The sequence below is a fragment of the Balaenoptera borealis genome (genome assembly GCF_965194805.1).
Source record: "Balaenoptera borealis genome assembly, chromosome: 15".
Taxonomy (NCBI): domain Eukaryota; kingdom Metazoa; phylum Chordata; class Mammalia; order Artiodactyla; family Balaenopteridae; genus Balaenoptera; species Balaenoptera borealis.
Window position 1 is genome coordinate 6,497,044 of NC_138871.1, and position 27,319 is coordinate 6,524,362.

At 42.7% G+C, this 27,319-nt stretch overlaps 1 protein-coding gene across 2 annotated transcripts in view; it reads left to right on the forward strand.

Annotated features, from left to right (window-relative positions):
* LONRF2 (LON peptidase N-terminal domain and ring finger 2) overlaps positions 1-27,319 on the forward strand; it is a 134,435-nt gene that overhangs the window by 60,697 nt on the left and 46,419 nt on the right. For both annotated transcript variants that reach the window (XM_082356172.1, XM_082356171.1), the window contains exons 11-15: positions 318-476; positions 3,720-3,882; positions 5,120-5,269; positions 7,761-10,511; positions 23,151-23,280. In XM_082356172.1, coding sequence (XP_082212298.1) covers positions 318-476; positions 3,720-3,882; positions 5,120-5,269; positions 7,761-7,958 — 670 coding nt within the window. In that variant the 3' untranslated portion in view covers positions 7,959-10,511; positions 23,151-23,280. The remainder of the gene's footprint in view (positions 1-317; positions 477-3,719; positions 3,883-5,119; positions 5,270-7,760; positions 10,512-23,150; positions 23,281-27,319) is intronic.

Consider the following 27,319-nt stretch of genomic DNA (forward strand, 5'->3'; position numbering starts at 1 on the left):
CGGTGGTATTTGTCTTTCTCTGTCTGACTTATTTCACTTAGCACAGTGCCCTCAAGGTCATCAGAATGTTTTTATAGTGATCATAAGCGTGGTCTCATCAGATTAAATAAGAGGGCTTGGCAGGGAACCTGGGTCAGCTGAGAACTTTCTCAAGCTGTGGCCCTTGGCTTTCTTTTCCCACCTAAGCCTGAGGCCAACCTGAGGGTTTTGTAAATGAGAGAGCTGAGGTTGGCTAGCTTTTGCTATTTCACAGTGACTCTCACTCCTTCTGTTTCTAACAGCTCCATCTCTAAGTTAACATTTCCCTCACCCCGCAGTCTGACCAGGGATGTGCCCATCTTCGTGTGTGCCTTGGCCTTCCCCACCGTGCCCTGTCCGCTCCACGTCTTTGAGCCCCGCTATCGGCTTATGATAAGAAGATGCATGGAAACTGGCACCAAACGGTTTGGCATGTGTTTATCTGCTGAGCACGCAGGGTAAGAATTACCAGTGTTCAAAGAAAGGGTTCTAATTAAATGTATTGTTTGTCATTTTTCTTGAAGAACAACTTAAGGTGATGTTGAAAACCTCTAGTGGCTCCTGTTATGTAACAAAGTATAAGTTCAGAGCCATCCATGATGTGGTCCCACCCTTGGGTTCTAGCCTCATCTCCTACTCCTTCCTTTGGAACATCATACCTACTGGTCCATTGCCACATTATTCGCCCTTCTCTAAAAAAATGTTCATGTTTTCATGCCTCCATGCTTCCCTCTGCCTGTAATTCTCTTCTAGCTCACCGTTATACAAACAAATCTGGTCCAATCTTTTAGGTCTAAAAAAATTGTTACATCCTCCATGAAACCTTTATCCACACAGCCAGAAAACTTCCAGTCTTATAAGAACCCATGGTGCTTGGTTTTTTATCTCTTTTTGTTTTGCATCATTTTTCTAGGGAAGATGTTCCAAATCAGCAGGCAGCTCCCCTCCAAAGACTGCTCTGGGGACCCCGGGTCCTGCCCACGTCCTGGCTTCCTGATCCTCTAGGGCTTTGTCGTTAATGCATGGTCCTGATGAGGTCATTACATCCAAGTTCTAGCTGGTGGAAGAGGCCCTGGTGCTTGTAGGGGATCCTGGAGAAAAGGGGCCCATATCAGTCACTGCTGCTCACACCTCCGGCAGAGGAGGCTGGGAAATGTAGTCCATCCAGGTGCCCAGGAGGAAGGGGAGAATGGATGTTTAGGGCCATCCGCTAGTTTCCACTGTATATACCTAGGAACATATCTTTCTAAAGATGTATGTAGAACATTTATGGAGAAAATTCTACAACTTTATTGAAAGATATTCAAGAATGGACAGAGATGCTGTGTTCATGGGTACATAGACTCAGTGTCATAGAGAGATGTTCTTTTTACCCCAGTTGGTCTATAAATCCAAAGTAGATCCGCTCAGCATCACAAGAGGGTTTTTCATGGAATTGCTCAAGCTGATTTTAGAATCATTATGTGAAAGACCAAGACCGTGGTAGTTTTGAAAAACCAGCTGAGCAAGATGGGACAACATCCCTGCAATAAACTTACAAGTCCAAGTAAGTAGACCATTGAAACAGACTGTAGAGATAAGCAGATCCACTCATATTTGGACTCCAAATTTATATGTAATTTTGTGAGAAAAGGCAGAACTCCTCAATAAAAGGTAGTCAGACAATTAGTGGGTAGTCCAAATGGGAAAAAAAAAATCTTCTCTCTGCCCTATACTATACACAAAAAATAACACATTTACATCCCCAATGTGAAATGTGAAAAACAAAATATTAAAACATTTAAGAGAGAATATTGGGAACTATCTTTACAACTGGGAACAGGGAGAGATTCTTTTCTTACACAAGATGCTGAGAGCATTAGCACAGAGGAAGAGATGAATAAATTTGAATTATTAAGATTTGATTCATCACAATCAACATAAGCAAAGTGAAAAAACAGTTTCGTAAGTTCCACTTCCACTGGCAACATGGAACATTCAGAAGAGATTTACTACAGATAAGCTACTGAACCTAAGTTTCCTGAACCCCTCGAAGTGCAGGTTGCTCAGGGTAACCGAGGAGAGACAGGTCCTCCAGGGAGAGAGCAGACAGGAGCCCTGGCTCACCCATGGCCAAGCCCAGGAGAGGGGAGAGTTCAGCCGGTCTTTTGGACAAATTTCTAACGGCCTCGTGTGGACAAACGTGAGAGCCCCGGTCCCCTGGGTGCTGCAGGGTTGGCAGCCGAGTTCCTGGCCACAGACCAGGCGAGATGTTTATCGCAGGAACAGGTTTTGTGGCTGAGACCGACTTTGGAGGAGCTGACACGTGAGCTGGGCCACCGAGGCCTCCTTTGAAGGGGCTCTTCAGGGGGCTCCGTGCGCACTGCAGCTGTGGATAAGACAGACCCTTAGGAAGGAGGGCGCTTTATTGGCGGTCCAGGCAGAGGTGTTATAACTCTACGCAGGTGTGTAACTTGGGAGTCCTCCCTCAGCATTAGTTCGGAGGTGTGTAGTGCAGTTGTTCATTCACTTTAGCATCAGATACCCTTGGGTTCAGAGCTCGGCTCCGAATCTTCCTGTGGCCCTAGATCAGTTTAATTTTTCTGAGCCTCCATGCTTCTGTGAGGCTTGGATGAATACATATGATAAATTGCTCTGTGTAATGCTTGACACATCGTAGGCACGCTCGATACCATCAGGACGTGGAGGACGGTTAGAACCGTGACTGGGGGTAGGGTCACGTGGGAGGCTTTGGAGTGAGGATACGGTGTCCCGGGCAGCCCCAGTGTGTTGGGGACACGTGGAGGACGCATGTGGTGAAGGGAGGGACTGGTCAGGGAGGGCGAGAGTGCTGCGTCAGCGACAGGTCAGCTGGGGCGTGCCAGTGTCACGTGTGACTCCACTGGGCTCGTGTCAGTAGAACGGCGGGGTCTTGAGGTGTGATGGGGAGACAGGGAGATGAAGACAGTGCTTTTTTTTTTTTTAATTAATTAATTAATTTATTTTTGGCTGCGTTGGGTCTTCGTTGCTGCACGCGGGCTTTCTCTAGTTGCAGAGAGCGGGGGCCCACTCTTCGTTGCGGTGCACGAGCTTCTCATTGCGGTGGCTTCTCCTGTGGAGCATGGGCTCTAGGCACGTGGGCTTCAGTAGTTGTGGTACATGGGCTCAGTAGTTGTGGCTCACAGGCTCTAGAGCACAGGCTCAGTAGTTGTGGCGCACGGGCTTAGTGGGATCTTCCCAGACCAGGGCCTGAACCCATGCTCCCTGCATTGGCAGGCGGATTCCCAACCACTGTGCCACCAAGGAAGTCCCGAAGACGGTGCTTGTAGATGCCTTTCCGAGGCAGTTTGTTGGGGAGGGAAGCAGCATGGGGGAGGGGAGCAGAGTCTGAGGGGTGGGGCGTGGGGACAGTGTGCTAGTGCCCTGGCCAAGGGGGTCGAGGGGCCACATTTCAGGTCCACCTGTCCCCACCCCACTGGTTAGAAGGGCTGAGGCACAGGTGCCCCGTCCCCGCCGGCCCTTCTCTTGCCATGTCGCACATCAGTGTGTTTCTCATCGGCTGCTGGTCTCTTGGAGGAAATAATCTTGCTGCTCCGGCGTGGAGATGCTCTTTGTTTCGTTTGGCTTGTTATTCCTTTAAGACCCAGGATTGCATCTGGGGAGAACTGAAGACCCTCCTGCATTTTTAAAGTCAGGGTCGTTTCTCCTGCCTGTCCCGCCAGGATCTCAGAGTACGGCTGCATGCTGGAGATCAAGGACGTCAGGACGTTCCCCGATGGCAGCTCCGTCGTGGATGCCATTGGGATTAGCCGCTTCCGGGTTTTGAGCCACCGTCACAGAGACGGCTACAACACGGCGGACATTGAGTATCTGGAAGATGAAAAGGTGAGTAGTCACACCCACGGTGCCAGCTCTGTCCCCTTGCCAGCTGCTGTTTCTGGTCATCTGTGGGCACCGGGCCTCGTGGGGCAGAGGGCAGAGTGCAGCGAGGTGAGCTCTTAGGTCTTGGGCCCAGGGAGCTGAGTGTGAAGAAGACCGAGTGCGGTGGCTCTCAGGGTCCCTCTTCTATGCTGATAACACATCTGATGAGAGGGTTTATTGACTATCATTGTGGATGATGACTTTTGGGGGTGTACGTATATATTTTAAAATGGTAGCTTAAATAGCTACAACATGAAATAATTTTAGTATTTTTTAAAAGAAAACTCTCCACTACATATGAATATTTGATTTGTATTATATAAATCAAATTGAGAATGGTCACGTGTGTTATAATCTGATTCCTCAGTTTACCCCAATTTTCATAAATGCTGTTGTTTTATAACCAGGAAGGACCTTAGTGCTTTATTCCCATTTTACAGATGAGAAAATTCTCTCCTAAGGCGGCTAAGCAACTGGCCGAAACTTGCACACAAGAGGCAATGATGAAGCCAGAACAAACCTGGGTCCCCTGGTCCTCAGCCCAGAGCTTCTCCTGCTCAGTGTCCCTACTTAGGACTGAGCCTTGATGGGCAGTGAGAGGGGCCCCGGGCAGCAGGGCGCATCCGTCTGAAGCCTACAGGCCTCCCCCTGGCATCAGGCTCAGGCCGTGAATGCACTGTCGCTGTAACATATCTATTGGAATATAATGTGGTGACATGGAATATAATTTTTAAAATGTTATAACTCTTTGACTTGGTAATCCTACTTCTGGGAAACTATCCTGAGGAAATGACAGCCCCTTCTCTCACACACACGCGCAAAACCACTTTTGCGTAAATACTTATATTACTTGTATTATTTTAAAATATATCTTACATGAATGGTTGAGTAAATTATGGCACATCTCCGATATAGGATTGCATGTATTCATTAAAAATGATTCATGATAACATCGGGTATGTGCTTATATTAAGAGAAACATCTGGATGTTACAGACGGACAGACAGGGTAGATAGAGCTCCACTGTGTAAAAAAAGTGAAGATTTCTATGTTGAGCATATATCGTGTTTATAAAACACTAATGAATTACTGAAGTGTTAAATGCCGGGAATCCACTCAGCAGACGTGGCCGCAGTCACTGTGTGATGGACACGCGTGTGATAATGAATTGTTGAAAAGGTTGTCTCTTCTCCTTGATCAGGTGGAAGGTCCAGAGTATGAAGAACTCACCGCACTGCACGATTCAGTTTATCAGCAGTCTGTGTCCTGGTTTGCTTCACTTCAGGATCACATGAAAGAACAGATTTTAAGCCATTTTGGGTTAATGCCCGACAGAGAACCTGAGCCTCAGGTATACTGTCCTTTCTTCTTTTATCGTGCAGTTATTTCCTGCCGTAATGTGCTAAGACACATTATGCTGAGGGGAAACTTGGCAGTACCCGCTATGCTATTTACTCCATTATGGTCGCTTATGAACCAGTTTATTTATCAGCAGCCCAAAGAAGCACCTGGTATAGTAGCATGTGCCTTTTGGAGCAAAGCGATAAATGCTTTCTGCTTAATACTACATGAAGATAATCTCTTTTCTCTCAGAAATCAGTTTATTCTGATCGGCTGTCAGCTTTTGTACTTCTCCCACCAACATGGGAAGATTTAGTAGTAATTTTAGTGTATTGGCAGGAACACTTTATGTTTTGCGTGTAAGATTGCCCTGCACCCAATGAACAGGCGTTGGATAAATGTAGAGAAAATCCCCTAACTCTGGTTAGATCGGAAGCTCTCCTAGCCCTCGATCCCATCATCATGGGCTTTCTCTCTGCTCTCAGGAGTGCTCTCAGTGACCCTGGTTCTTTAAGTGATGCACGGGCTTCAGGTCTGTGAAGCACTTCTAAGTGCAGGTGACTCCACTCCTCCACATTTGGGTGGCACAGCCAGGTGGGCATGGTGTGGGCTTGTGACTGAGAGTGTATAGTGCGTCCTACTGTGCCCGCTCACCTGTCCTGGAGAAAGGGGGGCAGGGCCAGGTCTCAGCAGGTTTAGGGTCAGATGAAATATCTTTTGTATCTTTTCCATCCATTTTTATGTTCTTTTTCTGTCTCTTGGGAGCTTCTGTCTTTTACCCCCACTTGAGTTCTGTCTTTTCCAAACCCAAGACAGTGCTTTCAGCCTCAACTCACCTCTGAGTCCTATCTCACCCTCCACTCTGTTATAACCCCTCCTCCTCCTCTGTTCTGTAGCCTGGTTTCAGAAAGCAAGGTGATTAGACTAACTTGATTGAGGTATGAATCATTCTTTTTTCTAGGAGTTTTTGCTTATTAACCCAAATTAATCTCTAATTGTAACACATTGCATGATGGGAGTGGCTTAAAAACAACAGAAATTTATTACTGTACAGTTCTGGAGGTCAGAAATCTGACACAGGTCTCACCAGGCTATGACCAAGGTGATGGCAAGACTGTATTCCTTCCTGGAGGCTCTAAAGGAGAATCCATTTCCTGGCCTTTTCTGGCCTCAAAAGGCTGCAGCGTTCCTTGCCTCTCACCCGTTTGTCCGTCTTCCAGGCCGGCAGCTTGCACCTCTGACCCCTCTTCCATAGTCTCACCTGCCCCTGACCACAGCCCAGAACAGCTCCCTGCTGGAAGGACCCTTGCGATGAGGCTGAGCCCACCGAGGTGGGGGAGATCCAGCCTAAGCTCTCCATCTCCAGGTCCCTGACTCACTCACACCTGCAGTGTCCCTTCTGCCGTGTAAGCTGCCATAGCCACGGGCTTCAGGAACTGGGGGGTGAACACCTTCGGGAGACCATTAGTCTTCCTACCACAGAGGATTTTAGGTCCTTTGTGGGAGATATTTTTATGCCAAGACCCTTCCCATTAATCATGCTACTCAGTTTCTCCCCACTCTGTAAGATGAGTAGGGAAAGGGAGGGTGTGAATCATACAGAAGGTTGTTTTGTCCAACACTTGTGCCTTCTTCCCTTGGAGAGGAGACGGGTGCCTTCCGCACAGTGACATGGGCTGCCCCGTGTACTTTGGCCTCCATGTTACTCCTAATCTCTCACCCTGAGCTATGGTGAGTCTAGAGCCGCCCTCCCTGGTTCCCGGTTTGGATTCTGAAGTCAAGATGTTAGCAGCAGGGTGCCTTGGATGTCTTGGTTCCAGTACCAGGACTATTGAGAACAACTTTGTGATCAACTTTTGCTTAGAGCTCATTCCAGAAGTGCCTGTTTGGTTATGTGAAATAAAGGCTATCAGGTAGCTTACTAGTTCATATATATGTATATGTATAATTAATAGTAACTATTAATAATATATAATTGATAGTAATTTCTTATATATATATTTAACAATAACTCATATATAGATGTTTCATATAGAGGTACATTTGTCACTGACTGTATTATAAGGTTTATCTTACTATAGCACTCAAACTTGTACACATACTGTTTGCTTTATAAACATTGTGCTGTATATAACGTATTTAAAACTTAAAGAACAGTAACAGAACATTGGAAAGTAGAGGTAAAAATGATAGTCTCCTTTTCTGGCTGGTCCTATGTTCTGAACTAGAGCTTTGAGAGAACAGGGGTGACTAATCCATAGCGTTTCCCTGTGGAAGATGCTTCTCTTGACACATTCTTACTTTTGTGAGTTTCCTCACATTTAAGTGTGTAACATGAAAGGAAGCTTTGTGTTTTGAGGGCTGAATGAATTGTGCAGTAGACCTCAAAGAGAAGACGGCATTTAATTCTTGCCCACGTGCCTGTGGGTAAACAAAAGACAATTTGGGGGGAACAGGCTTGTACTGTAGGCGCTAATTTTGTGTTGCCCTTTGTTTTGCAGAGTAACCTTCATGGTCCTGCCTGGTCCTGGTGGACCCTGGCAGTGCTGCCGTTGGAGTGGAAGGCTCAGCTGGCCATGCTCAGCATGATCTCGCTGAAGGAGCGTCTGCTCGCCATTCGGCGAATACTAGCCATCATCACGCGAAAGATGAGCAGTCGGCAAGAGCTGGTTAATAATAGCCGGGAGAGAAATAATTGATTTTCTCTCTCAGGGTTTCTGCAAGCCCTTGTCTTTTTATGAGGAGTTCCAGGCACGGACGAGTAACATCCATCCATCGTGCTTTGTAAAGTGCTTGTTGATACGGTTACAGAATGGAACACTTAGCACACGTTGAGCCCTACTCAAAAGTTGCAAGTCTGTGCCTGGTGGAATCTGACTCTGTACGAGGTTAGCCTGAAATTTGAATGGATCCCACGGTTGGAAAACAAACTAAGAAAATCTCTCTGAACCAGATGCTTTTGGTGTGTAGCTCACTGACAACAGGGGACAGCCCAGATGATTGACAAGTGGTTTAGGTTTTGCAAGAAAGAAGACTCCCTTCCCAGTAAAGTGTCTTGCTCGTCCAGATGGGAACAGCATGCTTTGGAGGGAAATCACATTTTTATCTGGAAGCGTATTTCTCAGAGTACAGGCTAACCAAAAACGTGCTTAGGCTTTGTGTGTCACTGTGAAGTTGTCTGTGAGGTGGAGGAATCAAACAGTTGTCTAGTGGCAGGGCTGAAGTGAGTCCTTACGCAAGGAGTAGTATAGAACCGGTTAGAACTGTGTTTTGTGTCCTGCAGTAGATCAGATGTTGTAAATTGCATGTTTTAATTAAATGAATATCAAAATACAAGAAGGGTACCTTGGATGTAGAAAAATCTGAAAACAGTATAGTTGGTTTGAGGATATGTACTTACACACACACACAAAACAAAGAATGAATAAAGGGAGCTAAAACTGTACATGCATTGGGATGTTCAGAATACAACCAAAGTAGTGCAAAGAACCCCTTGAAAACATAACCCTGTCTCATTAATTCAGTGGATGTGAAGCATTTAGGAAATGTCATCTTTCTACTCAGATTGACATTAGAAACTAGGCCCATCAGTAAATTTGAGTTCACCATCCATCCACTAAGATATGAAGACATTAAAAAGCTGCTATGAAATGGGTATCTGTCTATTCCAGGAAAACACATCGGGACAGTATACAGGGAGAGGGAGGCAGGTATGGGATGTAAACATTTAGCAGGTTTTTCTCCAACCCCAACCTGAAAATTATCTTTGTTTGGTTTTTTTAAATAAGTTTTACAATGATCAGACCAGATGTTATCTATTAAAAAGCAGTGGTATAAATCCCAACCTCTAGTGCATATTGGTGATGTTAATTGGAATAACCATTTGAACCTGGGATACCGAATTGTTCTCGCTGGCCTAACAGCTGGTGCATTTAGTTGGCTTCTTGGTCTGTGAGGTGGATGTTCTTTTTTTTTTTTTTTTTTAAGATCTTCATTTTTCCTCCCCTCCCCCACATCTTGTGTATTTTCTTTTTTTAATTAATTTTATTTATTTTTGGGTGTGTTGGGTCTTCATTTCTGTGCGAGGGCTTTCTCTAGTTGCGGCAAGCGGGGGCCACTCTTCATCGCGGTGCGCGGGCCTCTCACTGTCGCGGCCTCTCTTGTTGCGGAGCACAGGCTCCAGACGCGCAGGCTCAGTAGTTGTGGCTCACGGGCCTAGTTGCTCCGCGGCATGTGGGATCTTCCCAGACTAGGGCTCAAACCCGTGTCCCCTGCATTGGCAGGCAGATTCTCAACCACTGCGCCACCAGGGAAGCCCAAGGTGGATGTTCTTAACGAAGAGATGATGAGAACCAGACTAGAGAATAAATTGCAGCTTTAAGTTTTGCTTTACTTATTCAAGGTATGTGATGTTTTAGTTTTTTTAAATATATTTAATGATACTGAATGTTGGTTTATCAATCCATGAAGCATTTTAATAGAAAGACTTTATAATTGTGTTTGTTTTTACATTGTAGGAGTTTTCAGTAGCTAAAACTCAGTTTCATCGTGGGAATGAGCAAACACTATTCTTGTGTAACTTAGAGTCATAAAGAGAAAATTTGAATGTATTTTCCAGTGCCTCTCATATTGTGAATCTCAAATCTCATTATGATATAAAGGCAATTTGGCCAGGTGACTTCTAAACTATTTGATTAATTCATGCATTGACAGTAGTATTCATTACATCCTAACCTGATCATCTGAAAGGAAGCAAAACTGCATCTAGTGTGCCAGAGACCTTTGTTAGAAATGGTTAGTGACAGTGGGTATGCATTGACCATGCTCGGTCTTGAAAGATCTTTTTCTACCTTAAAACCGTATAATTGCTCTTTCCATGTGAGGGTGTCCAAGTAACCACAGTGTGATCATAATTTCTGCGGGAGCCTTCCTGAAATTAAGTTTCTGTGCTCAGAGCGTTAGGGCTTCCCCATAACAATTGGATGCTATTGCTTTCTAAACCTCACTCTTTAAATATCATAACCTGCATAGTTCTTGAATCATTAAGTCATCCCTTCCTGATTCTGTCTGCCCCTTTCTGAGTCATCTCCTCATCCTGAGTGTTCTCGCGTAAAAGCCTGTTCAACAGTGGTGATGCGGACTAGAGCAGCAAAAGTTTTTATTGTTTCTGTTTTCTGACACCAGAGGGAATGGACCGTGCTCACGCCATGCTCTGCCCGCATCACACGTCCGCATCCTGCAAAACAGGAGAGGTTGGTACTTCCTGAGCATTTAGATTACATTATTTTTCATGAAGTCAAACGAAGGAAACAATATCCCAAGTCATATTAGGAAGGAAGCTTCCTTTTAGAAAGTTAAAAAAAAAAAAAAGAAAGAAATCCCAACTCCGGTTTGCTGTAAATCTAGCTAAAGCAGAACAGTCCCCTTTCCCCTCCCCCTTCCTACCTTTTTTCTGTGATAGAGATGTCATTTCTAAGGATTTCTCAGGAAATAATGTAATCTCTCGTGCAAAGTCAGAGTATTCCAGTTTAATTTTACTGAAAGTGTTCTGACCCTAATGCTCTAGTTACATCAGAATAAAAACAGAATCTATTTAGAGTAATAACAGTGTAGGGGAGTCATTTTTCTTCTTTAAATTTAGCACTGGAAGTACAGTACACTCTGTTAGGTATTTTTCCGTTCACTCTCCTAAGTGGCTTGACTCCGAATTCCATCCCTGCCTGTGTCTTTGAAACGCAGCTGACATCCTGACAGGCAGTATTCTGAAAGCCCAGGAGATTTTGGGGGTATCTTGTTCCCTGTGTGTCCCTGTCTTCTGAATTGAAAGGATATTTTTGTAAGTTCCAAATTAAAACAGTTAAAATTTTTCAGGTTTATCCATGCAACCACCATAAGTTCTAGCCAATTCATGTGCCAAATTTTGGATGTGATCTCATTTTTATAACCAAAATAATGTCTTTTCTTAAACTGCTCCTCCCACCCAAACCAAGAAACCCCGAATGTTTAATAAGTTATATCTCAACTCTTAACATACGTCAGGTCTTACCACGGGACTTTCGAATCATCAAGGAACAAATTTATAGATGGTAAAATTGCTGTGACCCATATTATCATTTTGTCATAAAATTATTTGAAAATTGGCAGTTGATAAGATCAAAATACTCCATTGCCTGACCTAGCTGTATAGTCATTAGGATCTGTAAGCTGCTTTTAAAAATTATTCATCTGAGGGCTTCCCTGGTGGTGCAGTGGTTGAGAATCTGCCTGCCAATGCAGGGGACACGGGTTCGAGCCCTGGTCTGGGAGGATCCCACATGCCGCGGAGCGGCTGGGCCCGTGAGCCACAATTACTGAGCCTGCGTGTTTGGAGCCTGTGCTCCGCAACAAGAGAGGCCACGACAGTGAGAGGCCTGCGCACCGCGATGAAGAGTGGCCCCGCTTGCCACAACTAGAGAAAGCCCTCGCACAGAAACGAAGACCCAACACAGCCAAAAATAAATAAATTAATTAATTAATTAAAATTTTAAAAGTTATGGTTAAAAAAACATACTGTATAAAAATTATTCATCTGTTTTTTCTCCTTCCTTTCTTTTTTTATGTTTTCCCTCACCACTTAAATTACTGTTTAAAATTTCGATGCTGTCTTTCAAATAATAAAAAAAAAGAAATATCAAAGATATGAGGAAGAAAGATAGTAGCTCATTAGGAGGAAAATAAATGTGGGTGGTTTCTTTCTGTGTAAAGCACGAGGTTTTATTTTTCCCAGATATGCCTGTGGAGTCAAGTAGGGAGGTCCCTATCTCCCATTTTAACGTGGGTAGCAGTGGCAACTTACAGAAAGAAGCTCTTTGTCTTTAGCACCATCCCTACTAAAAGGCCCTGTTCTGATTCTGTGGTTCACCAAAACCTAATTCCCAAGGAAGCTAGATTTGAATGGGTAGGGGGGTGTCTGTGCCAGCCACACAGGGGAAGAATTGAACCCTGAATGTTGCCAAGTATCACCTCCTCTCTACTAGGCCTAGATGCTTAAGTCTAAGCCATTGACTTCAGTCTCCTAGAAGAAGGTTTTTTCACCCTTACAATTGCTCACGTTAACTTCACCTATCACTTACCCACTGCTAAAAAAAATTACCAACATCTGCTGGATCCTATAAAGTAGCTTTTAGTAGTGGATCTTAGGTGTATATTCTAGTAGTGCATATTGGAATATTAGGATATTTCAGCAACATAAAATAAAGAAGAAATTACAGTGCCACCATTGTACTTGGCCACGTTGGGAACCGTATCTCTGATTTATGCCTGGGTCTTAATTTGTAACCGTGACTGAGTAACAATGCAGAGAGGTCCATGCCATTGAAAGAAGAGTTTACTGTTATTCACAGTTCTGTTAGAAATGAGAGGCATGGCACTTGGGGCCACTTGGGGAAGCACCCAGCGTCCGGAGGCAGAGACAGGAGTGAAGGGAAGGCACGGGGCGTTGTATTTTGGCAGGAAAGGGGAAACAACGCGGCTACTTTGTATAATGTCGGTGGGCTGTGGGCTGCAGGGTGGTCTCTAGTTGTCTGGTACCGGCCCTGGGTGATTCAGGCAGAGGAATATTGCCTCTTGGAGGGTAAGAGCCATCAGAGGAGGTGCTCAGAATGTGAGCGCTGGATTGTTGGTTTTTGTATGAAAGTCGTGCTCCCTTGTGAGCCCTTTGCTGTCTCTTAAGTATTGGCTACCCCAGGAGGGGCCATCTCTCCCCTGTGAGGGGGACCCTCAAGAAGTCAAAATATCATAAAAATATTTTTTAAAAACATGATTAATACAATTAGTCCTCATGTTTTGACATCACATTAAGGAAACTTGGGGTGATAACAGAGACAATGGAGACATTTAGAGAATAGGGCATAAGTTACCTTAAACAGCATAGAAAGCGTTTTTTATGAGAGTAAAATAAAACACAGAGGAACACTGGTGAAGGTATAAGGAGTCCTTGAGGCCAGCTTATAATTAAGTTTCCCATTTATATGGCATTAGCCAAGATCACAGATCTGGAATTTTTTTGGGGGGGGTGTTCTTTAATAATATTTTGGGAGAGTTGTAAAGTGTGTTAAAAGTATTAGTCTGATAATAATATCTTGGTGTATTTCTTGGGTCAAGATGGCAGGTCGAGCAGTTGTGCTATTGGAGGGTATGATCTGGTAATTTAGTAAAGTATATTAGCGGTTAGTGGTGTCAACCTTTTTGGAAAAAAAAAAAAAAGATCAGTTCAGCCAGCAAAATTGAGCTTATTCATAAATAGCAGAGGAATTGCAATTTGGGACAAGCAAACTATGGTGAACCACAGGCAAGTTTGGAGAGCAAAGGCAGAGAGTGTTCCTTCATAGAGGAAAGGAGGAAGTTGGGAGGGATTTTTTTTTTTGAAGTATTCTATTCTATTCTGTTCTATTTATTTATTTATGGCTGTGCTAGGTCTTAGTAGAGGCATGCGGGATCTTTAACTGCAGCATGCGGACTTCTTAGTTGAGGCATGCGGACTTCTTAGTTGTGGCATGCAGACTCTTAGTTGCGGCATGTGAACTCTTAGTTGCGGCATGCATGCAGGATCTAGTTCCCCGACCAGGGATCGAACCCGGGCCCCCTGCATTGGGAGTGTGGAGTCTTACCCACTGGACCATGAGGGGAGTCCCAGGAGAGGTTGCTTTGAGCAAAAGTTCATCAGTGGAAAATGAGAGGTTGCAGTGGTGGCGCCTTTTCATTGACTGCAAGGGAGGGCAGCTTGCTGTTGCCAGGCCAAGGGGGCAGTCTTCCTTCTTCCTGCAGTGCTGTTCAAGATGTGATCTTGTGGATTCCTAATTCCAATTCTGAGTTAGGGTTCGTTAAAGCATTTTCACAGTGGTATGTGTGTGTAACTGAGGGAAAGGAGTGGTTATGGGGAGAGACACAGGGCAGGAGGTTCTGGTGGAAAGCTGGAGGGCAGTAGTAGGAGAAGGCAGTGGGGAGTGAGCGGTCCTCTCCTAGGGGCTTGAAGGGTTGACTTTGGTAAGACAGCAGATGCTTCCTGAGGAAAGTAATAATCGCCATTAATTTTTGGAATGGTGTACAAATGGTATTGATAGTAACATCTGCCAGATTTCCCTTTAGGCATGGGAGTGTAGGGGGCTATATGTGTTGCAGAGAGTAAGGAATATATATACCAGGATTATGGGCTAAGCAGACAGCAAGCTGAGAAACATAATAGAGTGCATAATTTTGAAGGAAGAATAGCAAAAATGTCTTGTGTCCAATTTGTACCTTAGGAAAGGCAGTCCGTGGGCGGAGGTCTTAGTGCCCAGGGTGTAAAGTTGTCTCCAGTGGCAGACTTGTGGTCTGAGATGTCATCTGAGCAGTGAGATTCTGGGCCAGGGTGATGTCTAGGATGTGGGATTTGGTATCAGTTTTAAATGGATACCCAGTTGGGTTGATGTGGGTTTCAGCACTTGCTATGTTTGGTTGAAACAATGGCTTACTTAAAGAGTCTGCAAACCAGTGAAAGCTCCCAATTCAGTAGTAATAAGATTGACAGTGAGCAGAATGGTGTGCAGCTGTACCTGGCAGAGTTTTTGTTTTTGTTTTTTGGTGGAAGTTTATGTTTGGTTGGGTCCCATATCATATGAGTGGCTGTCTAGCATGTGGGAATGTCTGTGATTAATGGGTCCTATTAAAAAATAAAATTCAACTGAGTACATTTGAAGACCTAATTGGCTTTATTAAATGATTCATGGATCAGACAGCATCTCCTCTAGCAAGCAGAGTGATACCCTGGGGAGTTATACAAAATGGAAGGCTTTTATAAAAAAAGAGGGTGGGATGAGGAATACATTAGCAAAAGAAAAATGAAAGTTCATTGGAGAAAAGTAAGGGTTCAGGGTGTTGACAGCTTCTCATTGGCTAACTTGCAGCATTTTCTATTGGCCGGGCTTGTTGCTAGGCAAGGAGAAAATCTCTTCCTGCTGGGGTAGTGGAGATGCAAGGTAAGTCTCTTCCTGCTTGAGGTAATTGACAATGAGTGGTAGGGTGTGAGAGCTTCCTCTGCAGGCCTCCCCAACTTCCGACATTGGTTGACATTTTCTTTACTAATTTTCACATTTTCCCCTTTTTAACAAGATTTTTGTCCAGAAGCATTGCTAATCAAAAGTCAGGTTTTCTGAGTTCAGTAGCCTTCATCCCTTGAGGCCAGGAAGGACCTTTCCTGAGTGTCATGTCCCATGTTAGATGGACAGTGTGTGGACTGGAAACCACTTCAGGCCCATTTGAGTAACAAGGAAAGGTAGTAGGGAGAACTCTCAGGTGTTTCTTTTCCAAAGGCTGTATTTTGTCAAGGTCATAAGCATTGGAGATCATCTTGAAGTGCTGAGCTAGCAACACCTTATTAGGTATGTCATTTTTAGGGACTGCTGCCTTTACTTGTTAAGCCAGGAGTAAGTCAGTTTTTTAGTGCCTGTGGGGAGAGAATCTCCTAGTTTAAAGAATTATTCTAAATGCCTTGCAAAGATGGATGCTGCTGGTGAGATTTCTTAGTGAGTGGGGACAAATCTGATGTAGATAACCATATGACCATGGAGGTGAAGAAAGGGCTTTATCTTTCCAGGCCATTGTCAGAGTAAGAAGAGAAAGAGGGTCTCATGTTCAGTTAAAGTGTGAAATATTGATCCATATTTTTGGGGCAGAAGCAGTCTACCTTGTTGACCTAAAACAATAAAACAGCCAGTTATTTTACCAGCAAAATGGGTTTATTGGGGATCAACAAAGAATTGCAATTTGGGACATGCAGTCTGTGGTGAACCACAGGCAAGTCTGGTGAACAAAGGGGTGGAACATTCTTTTATAGAGGAGAAGGTGGAGTTGGGAGGGGCTGTTATAAACAAAGAATCCACTGGAGGAACCTGGAGTTCGAAGTGTAATGGCTTTTCATTGGCTCAGTCATGACAGTGTCTCATTAGCTGGGTTATTGCCAAGCAAGGAGAAATTCTTCCTTCCTCCTGTTGGGTAGTAAAGTAGTCACCTTCTTCCTGTTGGGTAGTAAAGTAGTCACCTTCTTCCTGTTGGAGATGCAAGGCATGTCTCTTTCTGTTGGGTGTGCAATTGATGTCAAGTGGTAGGACATGAGAGCGCCCCCTTCTGGCATCACTACTCCATTTTAAATGAGGTTTCTGTTTATTAATTTTCACATTTCCCCCTTTTGATCAAGATCTTTCTCTGAAAGCATCACTGATCAAGAGTCAGGTTTTTTTCAGATTTAGTGGCCTTTTGTCCCTCGATGTCAGGAAGGACCTTTCCTGGGTGTTGTGACCCATGTCAGAGGAAAAGTGCACAGATTAGAAACCTATCAAGGTCATATTCAAGTAACAAGGAGGGGTAAGAGGGAGATCTCTTGGGCATTTCCCATCTAAAATTTGTATCTTAGAATAGTGATACAAGTGCGCCCTCAAAACTGAAAGAATTAAACAAGCTCTTTGGGAAGACACAGTGCAGGAATAAACATGAAGCAATAGCTAATGAACTTTTTGCAAAAATAGCAAAACTTCAAAGAATTTTTTTGTTGTTGTTATCTGAGAAGAACTGTTTGGAACCAAGTGTTTTATCAGTAATACAGCCTGTAGCTTGCAAATTCAGAGACCATGAATTTGAATAAGAAACTAGGCTCAGTTAATAGTCCAGATGAAAGAGAGAGACTGTGAATCCTGAACTTTCTGATGGGGCTAGTCTGGACATCTTGGGAAAGCTGTCTCATCAGATGTCATCTGTTTCAATTCTGGGGTATCTTTACCTTCAAGTCACCAGGTGGTGTGCAGGTCCAGCCAGAGTTTGGTTCTTTTTTTAGATGTGTCACATGAATCCAAGAGTCTGTTTTCTGGAGTTTTGGCAGTACCAGCGTTGGTTAGTGGTACCTGATACAGGCATTTCCAATGAAGTTGAAGAGAGTTTTTCCAGAGGTGTCTTTTTCAGTAGACAAAATCTCCAGGTTGCAAGGTGTTACGCTAAAGGTCCTTGTCTCCCTGGAGCACACTGTGAAAAGATTGCTCTATCAGAGCATGGTTGTTTTTTTTTGAACATCTTCATTGGATATTGGAGTATAATTGCTTTACAATGGTGTGTTAGTTTCTGCTGTGTAACAAAGTGAATTAGCTATATATATACATATATCCCCATATCTCCTCCCTCTTGCGTTTCCCTCCCACCCCTCTAGGTGGTCACACAGCACCAAGCTGATTTCCCTGTGCTTTGTGGCTGATTCCTACTAGCTATCTATTTTACATCTGGTAGTGTATATATGTCCATGCCACTCTCTCACTTCGTCCCAGCTTCCCCTTCCCCCTCCCCGTGTCCTCAAGTCCATTCTCTACATCTGCGTCTTTATTCCTGTCCTGCCCCTAGGTTCTTCAGAACCAGTTTTTTTTTTCTTTTTTTAGATTCCATATATGTGTTAGCATACAGTATTTGTTTTTCTCTTTCTGACTTACTTCACTCTGTATGACAGTCTCTAGGTCTATCCACCTCACTACAAATAACTCAATTTCATTTCTTTTTATGGCTGAGTAATATTCCATTGTATAAATGTGCCAAATCTTCTTTATCCATTCATCTGTCGATGGACATTTAGGTTGGTTCCATGACCTGGCTATTGTAAACAGTGCTGCATTGAACATTGTGGTGCATGTCTCTTTTTGAATTATGGTTTTCTCAGGGTATATGCCCAGTAGTGGGATTGCTGGGTCGTATCATAGTTCTGCTTTAGGTTTTTTAAGGAACCTCCCTACTGTTCTCCACAGTGGCTGTATCAATTTACATTCCCACCAACAGTGCAAGAGGGTTCCCTTTTCTCCACACCCTCTCCAGCATTTATTGTTTGTAGATTTTTTGATGATGGCCATTCTGACTGGTGTGAGGTGATACCTCATTGTAGTTTAGATTTGCATTTCTCTAACGATTAGTGATGTTGAGCATCGTTTCATGTGTTTGTTGGCAATCTGTATATCTTCTTTGGAGAAATGTCTATTTAGGTCTTCTGCCCATTTTTGGATTAGGTTGTTTGTTTTTTTGATATTGAGCTGCATGAGCTGCTTGTATATTTTGCAGATTAATCCTTTGTCAGTTGCTTCATTTGCAAATATTTTCTCCCATTCTGATGGTTGTCTTTTCGTCTTGTTTATGGTTTCCTTTGCTGTGCAAAAGCTTTTAAGTTTCATTAGATCCCACTTGTTTATTTTTGTCTTTATTTCCATTTCTCTAGGAGGTGGGTGAAAAAGGATCTTGCTGTGATTTACGTCATAGAGTGTTCTGCCTATGTTTTCCTCTAAGAGTTTTATAGTGTCTGGCCTTACATTTAGGTCTTTAATCCATTTTGAGTTTCTTTTTGTGTATGGTGTTAGGGAGTGTTCTAATTTCATTCTTTTACATGTAGCTGTCCAGTTTTCCCAGCACCATTAATTGAAGAGGCTGTCTTTTCTCCATTGTATAATCTTGCCTCCTTTATCAAAACTAAGGTGACCATATGTGCGTGGGTTTATCTCTGGGCTTTCTATCCTGTTCCATTGATCTGTTTTTCTGTTTTTGTGCCAGTACCATACTGTCTTGATTACTGTAGCTTTTTAGTATAGTCTGAAGTCCGGGAGCCTGATTCCTCCAGCTCCATTTTTCTTTCTCAAGATTGCTTTGGCTGTTCAGTGTCTTTTGTGTTTCCATACAAATAGTGAAATTTTTTGTTCCATTTCTGTGAAAAATGCCATTGGTAGTTTGATAGGGATTGCATTGAATCTGTAGATTGCTTTGAGTAGTATAGTCATTTTCACAATGTTGATTCTTCCAATCCAAGAACATAGTATATCTCTCCATCTGTTTGTATTATCTTTAATTTCTTTCATCAGTGTCTTATAGTTTTCTGCATACAGCTCTTTTGTCTCCTTAGGTGGGTTTATTCCTAGATGTTTTATTCTTTTTGTTGCAGTGGTAAACGGGAGTGTTTCCTTAATTTCTCTTTCAGATTTTTCATCATTAGTGTATAGGAATGCAAGAGATTTCTGTGCATTAATTTTGTATCCTGCTACTTTACCAGATTCACTGATTAGCTCTAGTAGTTTTCCGGTAGCATCTTTAGGATTCTCTATGTATAGTATCATGTCATCTGCACATAGTGACAGCTTTACTTCCTCTTTTCCGATTTGGATTCCTTTTATTTCTTTTTCTTCTCTGATTGCTGTGGCTAAAACTTCCAAAACTATGTTGAATAATGGTGAGAGTGGACGATCTTGTCTTGTTCCTTATCTTAGAGGAAATGGTTTCAGTTTTTCACCATTGAGAACGATGTTGGCTGTGGGTTTGTCATATATGGCCTTTATTATCTTGAGGTAATTTCCTTCTATGCCTACTTTCTGGAGGGTTTTTATCATAAATCAGTGTTGAGTTTTGTTGAAAGCTTTTCTGCATCTATTGAGATGATCATATGGTTTTTCTCCTTCAATTTGTTAATATGGTTTATCACATTGATTGATTTGTGTATATTGAAGATTCCTTGCATTCCTGGGACAAACCCTACTTGGTCATGGTATATGATCCTTTTAATGTGCCGTTGGATTCTGTTTGCTCGTATTTTGTTGAGGATTTTTGCATCTATGTTCATTAGTGATATTGGCCTGTAATTTTCTTTCTTTGTGACATCTTTGTCTGGTTTTGGTATCAGGGTGATGGTGGCCTCGTAGAATGAGTTTGGGAGTGTTCCTCCCTCTGCTGTATTTTGGAATAGTTTGAGAAGGATAGGTGTTAGCTCTTCTGTAAATGTTTGATAGAATTCTCCTGTGAAGCCATCTGGTCCTGGGCTTTTGTTTGTTGGAAGATTTTTAATCACAGTCTCAATTTCAGTGCTTGTGATTGGTCTGTTTATATTTTCTGTTTCTTCCTGGTTCAGTCTCAGAAGGTTGTGCTTTTCTAAGAATTTGTCTGTTTCTTCCAAGTTGTCCATTTTATTGGCATATAGTTGCTTATAGTAATCTCTCATGATCCTTTGTATTTCTGTAGTGTCAGTTGTTACTTCTTCTTTTTCATTTCTAATTCTGTGGATTTGAGTCTTCTCCCTTTTTTTCCTGATGAGTCTGGCTAATGGTTTATCAATTTTGTTTATCTTCTCAAAGAACCAGCTTTTAGTTTTATTGATCTTTGCTCTTGTTTCCTTCATTTCTTTTTCATTTATTTCTGATCTGATCTTTATGATTTCTTTCCTTCTGCTAACTTTGGGGTATTTTGTTCTTCTTTCTCTAATTGTTTTAGGTGTGAGGTTAGGTTGTTTATTTGAGATGTTTCTTGTTTCTTGAGGTAGGATTGTATTGCTATAAACTTCCCTTTTAGAACTGCTTTTGCTGCATCCCATAGGTTTTGGGTTGTCATGTTTTCATTGTCATTTGTTTCTAGGTATTTTTTTACTTCCTCTTTGATTTCTTCAGTGGTCTCTTGGTTATTTAGTAGTGTATTGTTTAGCCTCCACGTGTTTGTATTTTTTACAGTTTTTTTTCCCTGTAATTGATATCTAGTCTCATAGCCTTGTGGTTGGAAAAGATACTTGATATGATTTTAATTTTCTTAAATTTACCAAGGCTTGATTTGTGACCCAAGATGTGATCTATCCTGGAGAATGTTCTATGAGCACTTAAGAAGAAAGTGTATTCTGTTGTTTTTGGATGGAATGTCCTATAAATATCAATTAAGTCCATCTTGTCTAATGTGTCATTTAAAGCTTGTGTTTCCTTATTTATTTTCATTTTAGATGATCTGTCCATTGGTGAAAGTGGGGTGTTAAAGTCTCCTACTATTATTGTGTTACTTTCGATTTCCCCTTTTATGACTGTTAGCATTTGCGTTATGTATTGAGGTGTTCCTATGTTGGTTGCATATCTATTTACAATTGTTATATCTTCTTCTTGGATTGGTCCCTTGATCATTATGTAGTGTCCTCCTTTGTCTCTTGTAATAGTCTTTATTTTAAAGTCTATTTTGTCTGATATGAGAATTGCTACTCCAGCTTTCTTTTGATTTCCATTTGCATGGAATATCTTTTTCCATCTCCTCACTTTCAGTCTGTATGTGTCCCTAGGTCTGAAGTGAGTCTCTTGTAGACAGCATATATATGGGTCTTGTTTTTGTATCCATTCAGCCAGTTTATGTCTTTTGGTTGGAGCATTTAATCCATTTACATTTAAGGTAGTTATCAATATGTATGTTCCTATTACCATTTTCTTAATTGTTTTGGGTTTGTTATTGTAGGTCTTTTCCTTCTCTTGTGTTTCCTGCCTAGAGAAGTTCCTTTAGCATTTGTTGTAAAGTTGGTTTGGTGGTGCTGAATTCTCTTGGCTTTTGCTTGTCTGTAAAGATTTTAATTTCTCCGTCGAATCTGAATGAGATCCTTGCTGGGTAGAATAATCTTGGTTGTAGGTTTTTCCCTTTCATCACTTTAAATATGTCCTGCCACTCCCCTCTGGCTTGCAGAGTTTCTGCTGAAAGGTCAGCTGTTAACCGTGTGGGGATTCCCTTTTATGTTATTTGTTGTTTTTCCCTTGCTACTTTTAATATTGTTTCTTTGTATTTAGTTTTTGATAGTTTGATTAATGTGTGTCTTGTTTCTCCTTGGATTTATCCTGTATGGGTCTCTCTGGGCTTCCTGGACTTGACTGACTGTTTCCATTCCCATATTAGGGAAGTTTTCAACTATAATCTCTTCAAATATTTTCTCAGTCCCTTTCTTTTTCTCCTCTTCTGGGACCCCTATAATTCGAATGTTGGTGCGTTTCACGTTGTCCCAGAGGTCTCTGAGACTGTCCTCAATTCTTTTCATTCTTTTTTCTTTATTCTCCTCTGCAGTAGTTATTTCCACTATTTTATCTTCCAGGTCACTTATCCATTCTTCTGCCTCAGTTATTCTCCTACTGATTCCTTCTAGAGAATTTTAAATTTCATTTATTGTGGTGTTATCATTGTTTGCTCTTTAGTTCTTCTAGGTCCTTGTTAAACGTTTCTTGTATTTTCTCCATTCTGTTTCCAAGATTTTGGATCATCTTTACTGTCATTACTCTGAATTCTTTTTCAGGTAGACTGCCTATTTCCTCTTCATTTGTTTGGTCTGTTGGGTTTTTGCCTTGCTCCTTCATCTGCTGTGTGTTTCTCTGTCTTCTCATTTTGCTTAACTTACTGTGTTTGGGGTCTCCTTTCGCAGGCTGCAGATTCGTAGTTTCCGTTGTTTTTGGTGTCTGCCCCCAGTGGCTAAGGGTTGGTTCAGTGGGTTGTGTAGGCTTCCTGGTGGAGGGAACTGGTGCCTGTGTTCTGGTGGATGAGGTTGGATCTTGTCTTTCTGGTGGGCAGGACCGCATCCGGTGGTGTGTTTTGGGGTGTCTGTGAACTTGGTATGATTTTAGGCAGCCTCTCTGCTAATGGGTGGGGTTGTGTTCCTGTCTTGCTAGTTGTTTGGCATAGGGTGTCCAGCACTGTAGCTTGCTAGTCGTTGAGTGGAGCTGGGTCTTAGCGTTGAGATGGGATCTCTGGGAGAGCTTTCGCCATTTGATATTACATGGAGCCGGGAGGTCTCTGGTGGACCAATGTCCTGAACTCGGCTCTCCCACCTCAGAGGCACAGGCCTGACACCCGGCCGGAGCACCAAGACCCTGTCAGCCACACGGCTTAGGTCAGGATAGAACGTTAACTTCTCATAATTTTCCAAGTTCCTTATGTCACCTACTCTGTTTAAAGCACTGAGAAATTTTGGAAAGCACAAACTCCTGCCCCCAGTCATTTAGGAATGGCCCAGTTTCAGCATTTCTGCCAGCATGATTATTTTTAATAGAAGAAATTAGGCCTTTACCATATTGACATATATGTTCTTTTAACAGCTGCGGATCAGAAGAGGCAGGGGCCAGTGCATTGGGTGTCCTGTGACTGTCTCAAAGGGTGAGAGTTTATGAGTTGCCAAGGCGGTGGATCTGAGATTCAGAAGGACCAAAGGCGATGCTTTTGGCCAAGGTATTTGGACGGTCTCTACAAATTTTGCCAAATGAATTTTAATAGTGCTATTAGCGCTTTCAACTAACCCTGAGGACTGAGAATGGTGAGCCCAGTGAAAATGTTGTAAAACTGGCCAGACAGCACAGACTTGTTGTAGCACTTGACCTGTAAAATGAGTTCCTTCTATAATGAAGCTCGAGAGGGGGTCCCCAGGAAGGGATAATCTTTTATAACAAAATTTTAGCCTTAGGAGCAGTTGTATATCTACAAGGGAAAGCTTCACTCCGGTGAGAAAACATACAGACCATGATTAAAACATTTATATCTATGAGATGGGGGAAGCTGTATGAAATCCATTTGACAAACCTTGGATGGTCCATCAGGCAATTCAAAATGTCCAGGAGTAACGTGAACACGTTCCCCTGGATTGTATTTTGGACATGTGGGACAAGCAAGGTTGGTACGTCTTGTAGCTTTATTATTTTCCCACCAATATTAGTTCATGAGTGCTTTGTCACTGGACCAGTGGTTTATTGCATGTACAGTGGCAAGGAATGCTTATCGGCTACAGATCAAAATGTTTGTGGTTTTGCCTTTGACTAAAGAGTGAGAGTGTATAATTCAGCCTGTTGGGCCAAAGTAGCCAAAGGTAAAGGTGCTGTCTCAGTGACTTCAAGAGAAGTTGTAATAGCAAATACAACATGATATTCAACATGTTCATCTTTTAAATAGGAGCCATCAGTAAACCATGAAAAACCTGCATTGGTCAGAGGAGTCTCCTATAAGTTAATATGGAGAGTCAAAAGGTGGTCTGTCAGTGTTAAACAGTCATGAGGAGTTTCATCAGTGAAGAGGGGAGAAGAAAAACAGGATTGAGGTTATCACAACATGAAAGAGTTATGTGAGGAGCAGTTAGCAAAAGGATTTCATAGGTGTTATGAGAATTCAGGAGGGCTTCACTGCATGGGTACAGAGATGGTTAAAGGGGATCCCATGATTCTTTCTTTGGTGGCCTTAACCAGAAAGGTAGTGACAGGAATGGCTCTGAGGAAAAGGGAGTATCCCAGTGCCATAAGTTACAGCTGTTGGCTATAATACCCTATGGGTTGATGACGGTCCCCATGTTTTTGGATGAGTACTTCAAGGCTGTTCTCTTCCTTCTCACCTACAAAGAGGGAAAAGGAAGCTGATATTGAGGATGTCCAAGGGTAGGTTGTCTCATTAAACTTTTCTTAAAGACTTCAAAGCTATGTCATCTTGATCTCCTCTAATGGTGGGATCAGGTTTGCTGCTTTTTAATAAAGCGTGTAGAGGCTGGGCCACAAGAGAGAAATTTGAAATCCAATTTTGATAGCAGCCAGCTAGCCCAAGAATACCTTGTAATTGGTGCAGAGTTTTAGGCTTTGGGAAGTTCAGGATGCCATGACTCCTACCTGGATACAAATGTAGTCCTTGTTCTGAGATTGGGTGCCCAAAATATTGAACTTGAGTTTGGGCAGACTGCAATTTTTCTTTGGAGACTTTATGTCCCTTAAGCCAAAAGTTTCCACAGGTGGATGCTGTCCTTCTGTGAAGAGGTTTGAGAAGGAGAGCATAGAAACAAATCATCTATACAGTTGACCCTTGAACAGCATGGGTTTGAAGTGCCCGAGTCCACTTATATGTGGATTTTTTTTGTTTTTCAGTAAATACGCACTACAGTGCTACATAACCTGCAGGTGGTTGGATCCCTTGATGTGGAACCATGGATATGAAGAGCTGTAAAGTTATACTCAGATTTTCAACTGCATTGGGGGTCGGCATCCCTAGCCCCCACGTTATTCAAGGGTCAACTGTATATTGTAACAGAGTAGAGCCTGCAGAAAACTTTATTTCACCCAAATCAGGTTTCAAGATTTGTGAAAAGTAAGAGAGACTTTCTGTGAAACCCTGGAGCATTACTGTTCACGTGTATTATTGTCCTTCCTAGGTGAAGGCAAAAAGATATTGGCTAGTTTTTTCAACTGAAATACCAAAGTACACACTGCATAACTCAGTTACAGTGAAAAAGTTTGCTTCCAGTGGAAATGGATGTCAGTTGTGTGTGAGGGTTCGGAACAACAGGGTTCGAGGGATAACAGTGTATTGCTTGGAGAACCTGGGTAAACCTCTCTCCTTGGCCCTTGGGTTTTCTTACAGGCAAAATAGGAGTGTTATAGGGATCAATGCAAAGGATAATGAGGCCCTGAGCTTTGTAATCTTCTACTATGGGCTTTATACTTTGAAGGGCTTCTTTACCTACAGGGTATTGACCAATTCCCTAGGGAGAAGTTCTGAGGGATCTGTCTGAATCTTGATGAGAGGTACACTGTGGATTTTGTCAGTATGAGTTGGAGATTTTCCCTGTAAGTAAGGTGGTAGCTGATGCAGATGATCAGTCTTCAGAATCAGCTTCAGTGCCCTCAGAGACAGAGCAAATGAAAGATGCCTAAGGGTCATTTAATTCACCTGATTGGCTATTTGGATTTCAACTGTGTCAAGTTCTACAATTATTTTCCCCTTTTGGGAGAAAGAAATTTCAGGATGATCCTTTTCTAAGAAATCTAGGCTTAATAAATGAATAGGGGCAGAGGAGCTAAGGGGAAAAGGATGAGTGTCTCTCAAAGAGCCTAAACAAAAGGGATTAGGTTCAGAGACAGGACCCTATTGATGTTAGAGATCCTCACTATTTGAAGTTCAGGGACTGAAACTTTAGTTAGTTCATAGAGTGGAGAAGCCAATAGAGAAAATTTAGGAACCCAAGGTCTGCAATAACCAACCAAACCTAGGAATTCACCAAGCTGTTGCTTAGTAGTGGGTCTAGGAAATCCTGTGTTAGCCGAATTCTTTTTGGAGATAGCGGAATCCTTCAGCGCTTAGACGGTGACCTAAGTAATGAACAGTGTCTGGAGATAATTGTAATTTTTCCTTAGAGACTTTGTCCTTTTCAGCTCTCGGTTGGAGCAAATACAAGGAGTCTTTTGTGGATCCTCTTGGGTAGCTGAGCACAGCAGGGGATCTTCTACATACCGTGAAAGGGTTGATTTCCTGGGAACTATAGAGCGCTTATGTCTTGGTGGAGCATTTGGGAGAAATAAGAAGGGGCCCCAGTGAGTCCTCGAGGCGTGAGTGTCCAGATATATTGCTGATTGTTCCAAGTAAGGGCAGGTAGATATTGGCTTCTGGGCTCTAAGGGATGTTGAAGAAGGCTGAACAGAGGTCTACGGCAGTGAAGCATTTCAAATCAGGTGGAACCTTGACAGAGGGTTTTGGATTCAGGACAACTGGAAAAGGGGTTACCTGCAGTTGACCTTTGAACTTCATGGTCTGAACTGCGTGGGTTCACTTTTGTGTGGATTTTCTTTCAGTAAATAGTACTACAGTGCTACACGCTCCGAGGTTGGTTGCATCTGGGGAAGTGAAACCACGGATGCGGAGGGCGGACTGTGAAGTTATATGCACATTTCAACTGCACAGGGGTTGGCGTCCCTAATGCCCACATTGTTCAAGGGTCACCTGTATCTTACTAGTAACTCTCAGGGCATGGACAAATCGCCATCCCCGTCCATTAAGTTTCCAGACCAGTAAGATGGGCGTGTTGCAGGTCTGGTGCAGGGAATGGTTAGCTCCTGGTTGCTTAAGTCTTCTGCTTTGGCTGTATGGCCTTGTATGGTCTCAGGCTTCGATGGATATTGAGGTAACCTAGGGAAAGGTTTAGCTACATCTATCTGAACCTTTATATTAGGTTCCACACTTTTTATTCTTCCAATGTCAGTATTACAAGCAGCCCACAAATGTTTGGGTATGTCAGTTAAATTAGGGGACTTTTGTTGAACTTCTTTTCTCTGTCTTGGAAACACTACAAGGAACATAAAAGATCAGGTTCAGGTTGGTCAGGAAATTCTAAGGTGAGATTTCCATTGGAAGCAAAACATATTAGACCTTCTAATTTGGAAAGGAGATTTCCAGCTGATAGAATGACGGGGGCTGGGTCGCATAGCACAAAGGAAGTTTTTTCAGTAAAAGGTCCCAGAGTCAT